This window comes from Ovis aries, chromosome 12 (genome assembly GCF_016772045.2).
Source record: "Ovis aries strain OAR_USU_Benz2616 breed Rambouillet chromosome 12, ARS-UI_Ramb_v3.0, whole genome shotgun sequence".
Classification (NCBI taxonomy): Eukaryota; Metazoa; Chordata; class Mammalia; order Artiodactyla; family Bovidae; genus Ovis; species Ovis aries.
Window position 1 is genome coordinate 41,419,208 of NC_056065.1, and position 12,801 is coordinate 41,432,008.

Genomic DNA, 12,801 nt, shown 5'->3' on the forward strand with positions numbered 1-12,801 from the left:
GCCTGGAGCAGGTCCATCCTCGCAGACCCTGCCCCTACCCTGACGTGGCCAGTGCCCACCAACGCAGCACTGAGGGCCCCTTCCCTGGTTGAGGCAGCTCACTGCATGAGAGCCCAGGCTCACCTGGAAGGAGGGCACCTCCCCGTCCCCAAGGGACACGGTCTGCCAAGGGGCAGGCAGGCTGGCGTTGAGGGAGAACCTGTAGACAGTCGGGCGGCCTCTGTTCTTCACCTTGGAGATGTACACAGTGCCTGGGGAGTCTAGGGACAAACGAGGAGTGGAGGAGGGGGGACGATCACCTCGGCTGGCATCCCCTGACCCTGCAGCAGCCCAGCCTCTGTTCCACTGGCTGAGGAGCTGAGCCTGATCTCAGGCTCATCTCCAAGTATTGGCTCTGTTCCTGTATACTGGACCGAGCCCACTGCAGTGGTGGGGGGGCAGGTGGTGGTGGACACGGGGATGGCACAGTGGCATAGATGGAGGGGAGGTGGTGGTGGACACTGGATGGGAGGTGGCAGAGATGGAGGGGAGGTGGTGGTGGACACTGAATGGAGGTGGCATAGATGGAGGGGAGGTGGCAGAGATGGAGGGGAGGTGGTGGTGGACACTGGATGGGAGGTGGCAGAGATGGAGGGGAGGTGGTGGTGGACACTGGATGGGAGGTGGCAGAGATGGAGGGGAGGTGGTGGTGGACACTGAATGGAGGTGGCATAGATGGAGGGGAGGTGGCAGAGATGGAGGGGAGGTGGTGGTGGACTCTGGATGGGAGGTGGCAGAGATGGAGGGGAGGTGGTGGTGGACACTGGATGGGAGGTGGCAGAGATGGAGGGGAGGTGGTGGTGGACACTGGATGGGAGGTGGCAGGCGTGGAGGAAGTGACAGTGCGGGTGGAAGCCATGGTAACAATGTGCCAGTATGGGCTAGGGAAGTGGCAGTGATGCCAATGATGGGAGCACACTGTGAAAGGTGGGGCCTCATTGGTGATGATGATGGTGGGCACAGAGTGGGTGATGATGGTTGTGAGGTGACAAGGACATATGGAACTGCTCCAGGGGTTAATTCTGGGGGTTAACTGCCGGGGGTTAATTCCCACATGTATCCCAGCATACCCCCTCTGACAGGGATATGCCAGAAGAGATAAGCTAGGCTCCAGTGTTCAGGAGGCCCCCCTCCCCGAAATCAGGATGGATCTGGCACACAAGGCGGGTTCATGGGGCAGCACAGGCCAGGCTGGGGTGTGGCAGGAGGGGATCGCCTTGTTCTGGCCGAGGCGAGCTGGTGGGACGCTGGGCGAGGGCCTCAAGTTCACTCCCCCACCCCCACCCCCACCCCCACCCTGTTGTTCTTGAAGGAGAATCAAAGAAGGGATTTTATCTGTTGTCTCCGCAAGACCCCCACACCCTTGTACCAGGACATCCCGACACCCCCACCCAGACAGTCCACATTCCCCACTGACCCTGGAGCGTGGCCTCAGGCCGGCTGGCCCAGGACACCCCAGAACCCCGCTTCTTCTTCTCCAAGGACGTCCGGATGTTGTTCTGCAGGCTGTGGGGCTTCTCCTGGAACAGACCTACCCCCCGCGTCGTGTCAGGGACTCCTGGAGGGCCTCCCTGGCTGGGCTCGGCCAAGGTTGGGACAGTGAAAAATCCCAGGACACGGGCCCTGGAGCTCTCAGAAAAGGGGGTGGTGTCAGGGTATCTGGAGAAAAGGCTTTTTCTAAAACAAAGTGGGGGGAACTGAAGAAATGCCAAATGCATAAGAATCTTAAGGAAAGGTACCCACCAGCCTTACCCAGAGAAAGACATTCAGAAGCTTTCCCTACTCACCCTCATCTTGCCTCACTTTTCCCCTGTCAGACGGGATGACACCCCCAAGGGTAACCTCTGGAGGGTAGTTGAGGGACCAAAGGGGATGCTGCATCTTATGGGCTTAGCAACATGTCAGGCTTGTGCTGAATGCTCCATAAATAGGAATAATTAGGAACAGCAGAGATGAGGGGAGACTGCTTGTTTTGCCCCAAGCATTGTAGATGAATTTTTTGTTGGTTTTGTTTTATTAATGAGCTACATTTTACACCTTCAAAAATGCAATCCTCACAGTAATTCTAGGAGGTGGTTATTGTTAACCCCATTTGACAGAGAAGCAAGCAGAGGTTCGAGGAGGTTACACGACCTGTAGGGAAGAGAGAGGCATAGGCCAGCAGGACAGGTCCTGTCTGCCCCTACAGCCGAAGCTCTTTTTGCTGCAACGTGAAGGGCCCCTTTAAGAGGCAGCTCAGAGGCTGAGAGATACAAGGGGCCAGGGGCTGAACTCTGGCTGTGGTCTTGGCCCTTCTTCAGATGTTTCCAGGGTCTGTCCATCTGTGAAATGGGAGCAGACATGGCTTTTTGCCTCCAGGCCCCAAGGGATGGCGGAAGGCCTCGCAGGGGCAGTGAGAATGGAATGGAATTCAATGCCCAGGCAGGTGGGAGTGGAGGAGGGGATATGGCCAGGTCGCCTCCAATTCAAGAGGGGATCCTCAGGCTCCTCCCTGAGCCGCTGCCGATTATCATGCATTCGGCTTGTGCAGTCACCAAGGGGAAGGCCAGGTTAATCTGAACACTGCCCTAATTACATGAAGGCAATTACAGCAGTCAGCGGGTCTTCCCCTAGGAGCTGGGAGCACTCACCCAGGCGTCTTCTCATTTGGTTTCTAACCACCCGGCAAAGCGGTATGACCTTGAGTCAACTTCCCTCGCCCCACCCTGGACCTCATCAGACTAACTCTCAGACAAGCAGACATCTTTATCTCACCTCTTCGCTCATCCCTGGCACATGCTCCATCACCTCCTAAAAACCTCTTGACTTCACTGCACCATCAACCACGCTGGCTCCAGCCCCTACAGTCTCTTGTCAAGATGACTACACCAGCCTCCTACCTGGACTCCCAGCCATGCTTCACGCAGCCCTCCGACCAGACAGCACCTGGTCCTTCTCTGCATAAAGCCTTCCATTAACTTCCAGTGACAATGACAATGTAATCCAGACTCTGCACTGTAGCCCACCAGGCCCATCTGGCTAGTTTTGGCTCATGCAACTACCTCCCTCAAACCTGTTTCTAGTCTTTCCCACCTCTGGTGCTCCCCTCTGCCTAGACCACTTCCCTCCTCTCCCCTCCCAGCCAGGCTAAGTCCTTCCCATTCCACGAGTCTTGGCTTAGATAGTCCCTCCTTCAGGAAGATCTTCATGATGCTGAGCTCCCCAGGCACCCTGCTTTTCATCCACAAGAGCTCAGATCTACTATTACATGGCCTCTGCATCAGTGGAGTGAATTCCTGTGCTTGGGAAGCCTGTCCTGCCCACTGTGGCCTCCCCAGCACCAGCACAGCTGGTACCCAGGAAGTATTCATTTAATGAAATGTGGAAACACTGAGACTCCCTGGTGGCTCAGATGATAAAGAATCTTCCTAGAGTGTGGAAGACTTGGGTTTGATCCCTGGGTCGGGAAGATCCCCTGGAGAAGGGAATGGCTACCCACTCCAGTATTCTTGCCTGGAGAATCCCATGGACAGAGGAGACTGGTGGGGCTACAGTTCATGGGGTTGCAAAGAGTCGGACATGACTGAGTGACTAACACTTTTTAGAGGTGGAGTTGATTTCCTAAGTTCACACGGTGATGGGGAGCCTGGCATCTCTAGTCTTGGGGATCTGGACTCCAAAGAGGACACCCCGGCAGGAAACCTCACCTGAACAGGTGATGCAGGAGATGCCCTCGGCACTCAGGTTGTACTTGAGGTCCAGCAGCACCTGGATGTTGGTATCGGGCCGGAAGAGCAGCGGGGCCCGGCTGGCGGGGCGGAGCCGGCTGGCGAACACCAGGGACAGGACGAGGATGGAGACAAAGAGCCCTGCGAGGAAAGGACACTGCACTAGGCAGGGCCAGGGCCCAGGGGTGGGGGACACATGCACAGCCAGGGCCTCCAGAGCCCCAGGAAAGAGCTGCTTCCTCTAAGGGGAGGAGGAGGGCAGGTATCCCAAGGGAGTGGGCAGAGGCCCAGCATGCCAGCCTGTGGGTGAGGCTGCCAGAGATCACTCCCTTGAAGGTAGGGGCCAGTTGTCATGCATGTCACCAGGGGTTGGACTCCAAGCTCACATTCCTGGACAAGAAGCAGCCATCAGCTTAGAGCCCTGAACAGTCTATAAAGAGCCGGTACATCCACTTGGCCTTACATAGACCTAAACCTTTACAACGATAATAATAACAGCACTTAACTTTCATGGAGCACTACTGCACGCCTCACACTGGGCTAATCCTTTACACATACTGTGGTTTCCTTGCAACAGCCTTACTAGATACTGCTCTTCTCCTCAGTCATAGGATAGGAAACTGAGGCACAGACTAACTGCCCCAGTCCAGGTGACACTGCTAGAACGTGGCAGAGTCAGGATCCCAATTAGCCAAGCTGGTCCAATGCCAGAGCCCAAGCAAGCACTCTGCTCTGCTGTCCAGCATGATGACCAGGACATAGGAGGTGTTCCATAAGCAACAGCTATCGTGAGACTGGCTTTATTCTCTGCAGGGAGGGGGTGAGGCTTCGAGAGAGTGAGCAACCTGAGCCCGGTCTCTGACCTCTAGATCATCTGTGGGACAAGGGGCGGGCTCCCAAGACCTGCATGTTCTTTGAGAAAACGGGCTGGGGAGTCTGTTCTCCATATCTCAGGCACTGGGAGATACTGCGAGATGGGGGAAGGAGAGTGGAGAGCCCACTTACCCACAATCACCCAACGGCTCTTGACGGCTGACCACAGGACCCAGTGGTGCAGCAGCTCCTGCAGCTGGGCAATGAGCTGCCCCCGGCTGCCCCCGTCGGGGGCCGGCTGCAAGCCCTCGGGGGGCACAGACACCAGGGACACATCTCCCAGCTCCAGCGACACTGCCAGGGCAGAGCAGCGGCCCATCAGAGGGCTGGCCCAGAAGTGGGTCAAAGTCCCCCTGGTCCACACCCCCTCCAGGGAAGCTCAGATGCTTGACGGGGATCCTCCTAGGTGTCTCGTCCCACCCCCACCTCAGGACCAGACGGTCCTCACACCAGCTCATCAAGGTACTTCCCCTGGCAGAGGCGGTGCCTGGGTCCTGCAGATTCAGCGGCAGGCCTGTACCCCCTCTCACCTGGCTCCTCCACACTCAGCAGGGGGATGTCGTCGTCCAGGTAGGGCATGGGGCCCTGTGCGGGCCCGCTCCCAGCCCGCTCAGGAGCCGTGAACACGTCCCCAGGGAAGTGCGGGGAACTCCTGCGGCCACACTTCTGGTTGCAGCTGTGGAGAGAGTGGGGGAAGGGTGAGTCCCGGGAGTCCGGGCTACATGTCTGGGCTACATGTGAGCCAGGCATTACTCTGTTGCTGACAACCCCCAGGACATGCCTCCCAGGCTTCCAGGAGCCTGCGCCTGAATTCTCGCCAGTGTCATCTCCCCCAGGGCCCTCGGGCACCACAGTTCCTCTGGGGAGACGAATGGTGAGAGTAGCCATCCTGGGGACAGCAGATGATGGCACACAGCTGCCCAAGCATCGAGGTGACTGCAGCAGAGGGCTCACGCCTGTGCTGTCGAGCGCCCGGGGCCTTGAGATCAGGGGGACAGGGAAGCGGGGCTGGGCTGAGTATGCAGCTGAGGCCTTAGCTGGAGTGAATGTGGGGGACCAAGGCCCACCCTGGAGACTGGGGGCAAGAGCAGTGCCCACGGAGAATGTGCCAGGAGTGCTCAGGGCCAGAGACTGAGCTAGAGCTCCTCGTGGCTTCTCTCATGAATCCCCACAGGGTTGTAGTACCCATTTTACAGAACAGGAAACTGAGGTGCAGAGAGGTTAAACTACATGTCCAAAGGCCCACAGTTCCCAGGCAAGGAGGCTGAGGCTGCGTCCCCTACCCCAGACTGGGGGAAGGGACCGGATGGGCTTAGTTGGTGTCTCTGTAGAAATTAGAGAAAAGGAGCCTTTTACTCAAGCCACTTTGCTTCTATGTCACAAAACTGTCATAGAAACAGTCAAACCTGAATGGCCACAGTGCAGACGACTGTGCCTCAGCTAGAGGGCTCTTGTGCAGTGCTCAACCTGAACCACCATACGTGGAGACCCTGAAGCAAAGGTATGCGTGGGAGAGCTAAGGAGTCCTTCCCAGGCCTTAATCTGAGTTCCCTGCTGGCCTCTCATCTCCTTCTGTCCCTCATCTCACCATGGTCAAGTGGACACTGTCATAGACCCCTGACAGTCCTGCATTTGCATGCCCTGCACCAAGGCCAGACCCTCTATCATTCCCTAGTACTCCCAACCCAGACAGCCACTCAGGCTGGATTCCATTTGACCAATGTGCCCCCTGCCTTAACCCTGCAGGCTTGGCCCACAAGACCTCAAAGACCCCAAGCCCTCTTCCTTCAGCTGCAGCATCTCGGTACTGATCCAATCAACTTTGCACCTGGCACACTGGGTCTAAATATGGTTCCTCTCTCAAGAAGAGAACCCAGAAGACATTTAACATGGTGGCTAAGAGCATGGGATCCAGAGTCAGATTGTGGGGGTCTAAATTTCCACTCTGCTGCCTATTAAATGGATAACTTTGAGAAAGTTGCCCAGCTTCTCCAAGCCTTTGCCTCCTTGTCTACAGACATTTTACAAAACAGGCAAAATAAGAGGACCCAGCTCCTAGGGTCCCCGGGGATGGCAGTAAGATCTTGTACAAAAGCACTCTGCCCACTTCCTGGTACACAGTAGGTGATCAAATGTAACTATTAGACAGGAGTGCACAGAAGTGCTAGCATAGGACAGGGCATACAGAAGGTGCTCAGTAGTGAATCACAAGGCTTTTGGGAGAGAGGATGGTGTGCTGAATGGCCCCCCAAGGGTCTGCTATGGCCACTCTGTGAGAGCAGGACACAGCCCCTGTGCCTCCCTCACCCGCCTGGCTCACCTGGTCTGGCAGGCACTCTCCAGCGGTGCCATGTAAAGGCTCCAGATGCCCAGGGCTGCGGGCATGGTGAAGAGCACTGCCAGCCAGCAGCAGGACACGATCAGAGACATGAACAGGCCGAAGTCGTGGACAGCTGGGATCTGGCAATGGAAAGGTGGGGGCGATGGGAGGGGGTCAGGCCTGGAGTCCAAGGAGCCCAGGGACTCTGCAGCACTGGGCCCTGACCACCCCCAGACTGCGGCAGGATGCAGAGGCCGAGGCTGCTGGAATGAAGGCACTGGCCTAGGAGGATGTCAGAGGGCCGGGCTGGAGCAAGGGGTGTGGCAGAGAGGAAGAGTCCAGCCTCTGGTCGACACTGTAGCCCTCTGCCCGGAACAGTGCTGGGCACAGAGCAAGCGCACCGTAACTCATTACAGGAAGGACAGAGGAAGACACACACTGTCAGAGCAGGGCACACGTTAGCAGAGGGGAAGAGAGAGGAAGCTGCCACAGGGTGTGCCCCAGGAGTGTCACGGGCACCTGCGCAGGGTGTGGCCGTCAGAAGGAAGCTGCAGCCAACAAGCAGACAGGCCTTCCTTCACTGTCTGTGGAACACTTTCACAAGCAGCTCATTCCATTCTCTGATGATCCACACGTGAAGAGAGTGAGGCTCACAGAAGTTAAACAAGCTGCCTAAGGTCACACAGCCAGAAAATGGCAGAGGAGGGATGGAAATCCAGCTCAGCTTGTTTTCTGGTGTGGTTCTCTAGTCAAGTCTGGAGAATCCCAGAGCATCTAGTGGTTTCTAGACAGGATTCTCAGCCCAGGTCATAAGACCTTTCAGACTCAGACAGGTTCACTGCCTTTCAGGCTCTGTTGGCACCCAGGACCTGGCCTAGGATCCTTCTCCCGAGCCCAGCTCAGACAGGAAGGAGTGCAGGGCCCGCGAGAGGGAAGTGCACGCGAGGGATAACAAAGCAGTATGCAGCTGGCGAGTGGAGAGGGCCCTGCACCGGGGTCAGGAGTCATGGGCAGGCTTACCATGCATCAGCTGGGGCACCTTTGGAAACAACTGCTAAACGCCCTTCAGGGCCGAGAGTGGATTATCAGTAATGAGCATCAATAAGAAACACAATTTGTATTACTAGAATTCTCCCATTTGTTAAGTTCTGGTGATGGTGATTAGTAACAAAACATGGACTCTAGGGACGTGGCAAGTACCTTGAGGCGGAAGCTGCGTGGCCCCAAGAGAAGGGGTGGGTGGGAAGAGCGGAGACCAGGGTCCAGGTATGCATGGGCGGGGGTGGGGGGCAAGGGACGCCAGGCCGGGCTGGAGGGCCGGCTCCCACCTGGGAGAAGATGTTAGCCGCATAGGCGGCAGCCGTGGTCAGCGAGGTGAAGAAGGTGGCCTTGCCCGCCGTCTGGATGGTGTGGATCATCCGCAGTTGAGGGTCTTCCAGGTGGGTGGCCTGGCGGTAGGTGTTGATGAACACAAAGACGTCGTCCACGCCTACAGGAGGGGTCCAGGCCAGCGGGGTTACTCTGCTGTCTCCAGGTCAGATCCAACCTAGGCCATGAACCCTCATGCTGCCCCACCCTCATGCTGCATGGCCCCCTCCCTCACCAGAACTAGATCGCTTCCTCCAAATCACCACCACCCCTCACCTTTCCCACCATGCTTAACCTTCACCCAGCATATCCACCCACTCCTTCCACCTCTGGGGGGTTCTACCCACTATATGCCAAGAATCACTCACCACTCACACTCTACCCACCCTCCACCCCAAGTCCAAGGCTCTGAGGTCTGAGAGAGGACTTTATAGAGCCCCCATGGAAGCCAGACTTTGCATCCTGTAAAAGGCCCTTTGGGGGTCAAATTCCCAAGTGGAAGGCCCATTACCATGGCAACAGAATCAACTCACCGATGCCCACTATCACAAAGGCAGCCACCCCATTGAGGATGCCCAAGTACTGGATACCGAAGACGACGTGGTACAGGAAGAGCGCCACCAGGCAGCTGAGGCCGATGCTGGCGATCCCAAAGAAGGACAGGAACACTGGGCAGGGCAAGGAGCACCGGGCATGGAGAGGGGGACCCAACAGAACACAGCCTTTCAGTCTGCGGCCCCGGCTGGGTCCAGCCTCATGCACCCCCATCCCCAGGGGCACCTTCACCGCCCCATCCGAGCCCAGTATAGTCCTCTATGCCCAGAGAAGGTGCTGGGCAGCAGGTCTGAGTAGCAGATGAAGCCCTTGTTGAGTAAGTCAGGTTGTTCATGGGCCCTCATCTTTGCAGAGCTTACTTCACATGCTAGTAGGGAATCATATTTTTAGCATCTGTCACCCAGTAAGTTAGAGGTTCCATGGAGGTAAGAAGTACATCAGTGATGTTCACTACTAGAACTCTGGCACCTGAGAGCATCTGGCACGTAGCTGGTGCCCAGTTAGTATTTGTTACATGGATGAGTGAATGTCTTTTCCATTTTTGAAGGTATGACCAATCTCTCATTCACTTGGCCAATGAAGAGCACCTCCTGTATACGCAGAAAGAAGCAGCTAGGGTGCACGAGGAGAGGACGGTGGAAAAGTGAACTGGGAGTCTAATGGCAGCTGGGACTTTAAAACAGACTAAGGATGGGACTTCCCTGGCAGTGGTCCAGTGCTTGGGAAGTTACCTTCCAGTGCAGGGGACACAGGTTTGATCCCTGGTTGGGGAACTAAGATCTCACATGCTACAGGGCAACTAAGTCAGTGCATGGCAACTATTGAGCCCATGCACTCTGGAGCTCATGCACCATCAACTGGAGAGCCTGTGCGCCACAACTATAGGGAAGCCTATGGGCTGCAACAAACTATACTGCAACGAAAGATCCTGCACGACATAATGAGGATCCCACAGTTCACAAGTAAGACCCATTACAGCCAAATAAATTAATACTAAATAATAATAATAAACAGGCTAAGGAATAATCCATAAAGTGTCCAATACTCCAGATGCCACAAAACTTAACAACAAGAAAAAGACCGTCAAAGAACAAAAAGTTCAACTGTAGGAGGTCCTGGGGGAGCGGGCCCTGGGGCATGGCTCGATCTGCCTCTGAGCCTCAGTCTCCCTGCCCAGGGTTAGAAGGTGATGTCTGAGCAGCTGTCCCACCGCCAGCTCTGATACAGCGGATTCAAGCCCATTTCCAGCATTCCTGAGCAAGAAGGCTTTGTCCAGAGAGAAGCACACTGGGAGGAAAGAAGGGGCTGGCTCCATGCGGGGCCACTGGAGAACCGTACCTGAGCAGGAGGTGAGAATGTAGACGAGGGCAGCGATGCAGCTGCTGCTGATGAAGGCCAGGAGCATGTCGTTGTTGAAGGTTCTGCGAACCTCATAATCAAAGAGGTCTGTACCCCCATATAGGACCTGGACTTTGCTGGGAAGGGAGGACACAGAGGGAGGAAAGACAGAATGGATCAGAGATGGAGGAGGACCACGAACCATCCACCTCCTCAGTGGCTCTTTACCTTGCTTGTACTTTATGATCACCTGGGGGCTTTCAAGAACCCTGATGTCCAGGTCATACTCTAGACAAGTGAAACCAGCATGCCTTGGGTGGGAGTGAATTATCAGTGAGGTTGAGATTGCTACTCCACACAGATAATAGTCAATTACAGCTGAATTCTATGTCATTCTCAATTATCCTCAATTCTCAACTGTTCACAGCAAAATTCTAAATTCAAATCAGCTTCCAGATACTCAAGTCTTACAGTGCTATTCAGTGCCCATTTAACAGAAGCTATTAGAAAAACTTAACCAAGTTGGTGAAGTTGGTTTTTAAAATACCAAGAGGGGTGAGATCAGTTCCTGGTCAAGATGAAGTAACAAGATGAAATCTACATTTCCTCTCCTCTGAAACTAACAATAAAAAAGAGAGAGAGAGAGAGAGAGAGAAAATATGTGAAACAAGATTCTGGACTTGACAACAAAGAATGGTGATCTCTAAGAGATAAGAAATAAAATGGGCTTTATGGTCACTCTGATGTACTGGCTTGAGAAAGTTTCCAGGCTTTGGTGCACCCTAATATATCCCCTGGAGTACAAAATGGCAACCCACTCCAGTATTCTTGCCTGGAAAATTCCATGGACAGAGAAGCCTGGCTGGCTACAGCCCTTGGGGTCGCAAAGAGACACAAATGAGTGAATGAGCAAGCAATATGTGGGTTAACAGACATCTTAAAAGAGCCTGAAAGCTTTCCAAACTTGATGAAAATGATAAACCCCTTGATTCAAAAAGCTTAAGCAGCAGACCCCAAGCACAGAAAATCGTGAATAGAACAACAATGCACATCATAATCAAATTGCTCAAAATAAGTGACCAAGATAAAATCTTGAAAGCAGACTGAGAAAAGAGGCATTATGCACCGAGGGATGAAAGTAAGAATGACGGGAGATTTCTCTTCAGAAACTATGCAAGCGAGAAGACAATGGAGCAAGATCCTTTACCTACGGAGGAAAAAAGTCAACCCAGAATTCCATAATTTGAAATATATATTTCAAAAACAACGGTAAAATAAAGATTTTTTTTTTCAGGACACAAAACCCGAAAGACTTCACCGTCAGTACACCTTCACTACAAGATATGGTAAAGGAAACCCTTCAGGGAGAAGGCAAACTATCACAACTGGAAATATACATCTATACAAGGAATAAAAAGGACTAGAGACGGTAACAACATGAACAAGTGTATCACAATTTCTTATTACATAAATCTTTTAAAATTATGGCTGACCATTTAAACAGAAATAACAGTAATGTAGTGTGGGGTTTATACCATATATGAAAATAAAATATATGACAACAACAGTATAAAGGTCAGGAGAAAGGAAATGGCGGTATACTATTCATATATAGTATACACTATACCCAGCTTCGATCCCTGGGTCGGGAAGATCCCCTGGAGAAGGAAATGGTAACCCACTCCAATATTCTTGCCTGGAGAATCCCATGGACAGAGAAGCCTGGTAGGCTACAGTCCACGGGGTCGCAAAGAGTTGGACACGACTGAGTGACTTCACTTTATACACTGTACATGAAGTTGGACTGCAAGGAGATCCAATCAGTCCATTATAAAGGAGATTAGTCCTGGGTGCTCACTGGAAGGACTGATGCTAAAGCTGAAACTCCAATACTTTGGCCCCCTCATGTGAAGAGCTGACTCATTTGAAAAGGATGAGATGGCTGGATGGCATCACTGACTTGATGGACACCAGTTTGAGTAAACTCCAGGAGTTGGTGATGGACAGGGAAGCCTGGCGTGCTGAGATTCATGCGGTTGCAAAGAGTCGGACACAACTGAGCGACTGAACTGAACTGAACTGATACATGAAGTGGTTTAACATCATTTGAAGGTACACTGATAACTTAAGGATGTATACTTTAAACCCTGAAGCAACCACTAAATTAAATATTTATAGCTAAAAAAAACAAAGGAAATATAATGGAATAATAAAAAATTCTCAGTCCAAAAGAAGGCAGAAGAGAGGAAAAAGGAACTAAGAATATATGGGGCAAAGAGAATAAAATAAAATTGTCTTAAGTCTAACCATGTTAACAACATACTAACTGTAAAAGGTCTCAGTTTAGTTCAGTCCCTCAGTCATGTCCAACACTTTACGACTCAATGGACTGCAGTACGCCAGGCTTCCCTGCCCATCAGCAACTCTCAGAGCTTACTCAAACTCATGTCCACAGAGTTGGTGATGCCATCCAATCATCTCATCCTCTGTCGTCCCCTTTTCCTCCTGCCTTCAATCTTTCCCAGCATTAAGGTCTTTTCCAATGAGTCAGTTCTTCACATCAGGTGGCCAAAGTATTAGAGTCTCAGCTTTAGCATCAGT

At 53.2% G+C, this 12,801-nt stretch overlaps 1 protein-coding gene across 1 annotated transcript in view; it reads right to left on the reverse strand.

Annotated features, from left to right (window-relative positions):
• DISP3 (dispatched RND transporter family member 3) overlaps positions 1-12,801 on the reverse strand; it is a 57,342-nt gene that overhangs the window by 11,360 nt on the left and 33,181 nt on the right. Inside the window, exons 4-12 of the mRNA XM_004013722.5 lie at positions 10,201-10,337; positions 8,841-8,975; positions 8,268-8,428; positions 6,940-7,079; positions 5,150-5,295; positions 4,752-4,913; positions 3,726-3,887; positions 1,457-1,570; positions 124-260 (exon numbers count right to left, since the gene is read on the reverse strand). Of these exons, the coding sequence (XP_004013771.4) occupies positions 124-260; positions 1,457-1,570; positions 3,726-3,887; positions 4,752-4,913; positions 5,150-5,295; positions 6,940-7,079; positions 8,268-8,428; positions 8,841-8,975; positions 10,201-10,337 (1,294 nt within the window). The remainder of the gene's footprint in view (positions 1-123; positions 261-1,456; positions 1,571-3,725; positions 3,888-4,751; positions 4,914-5,149; positions 5,296-6,939; positions 7,080-8,267; positions 8,429-8,840; positions 8,976-10,200; positions 10,338-12,801) is intronic.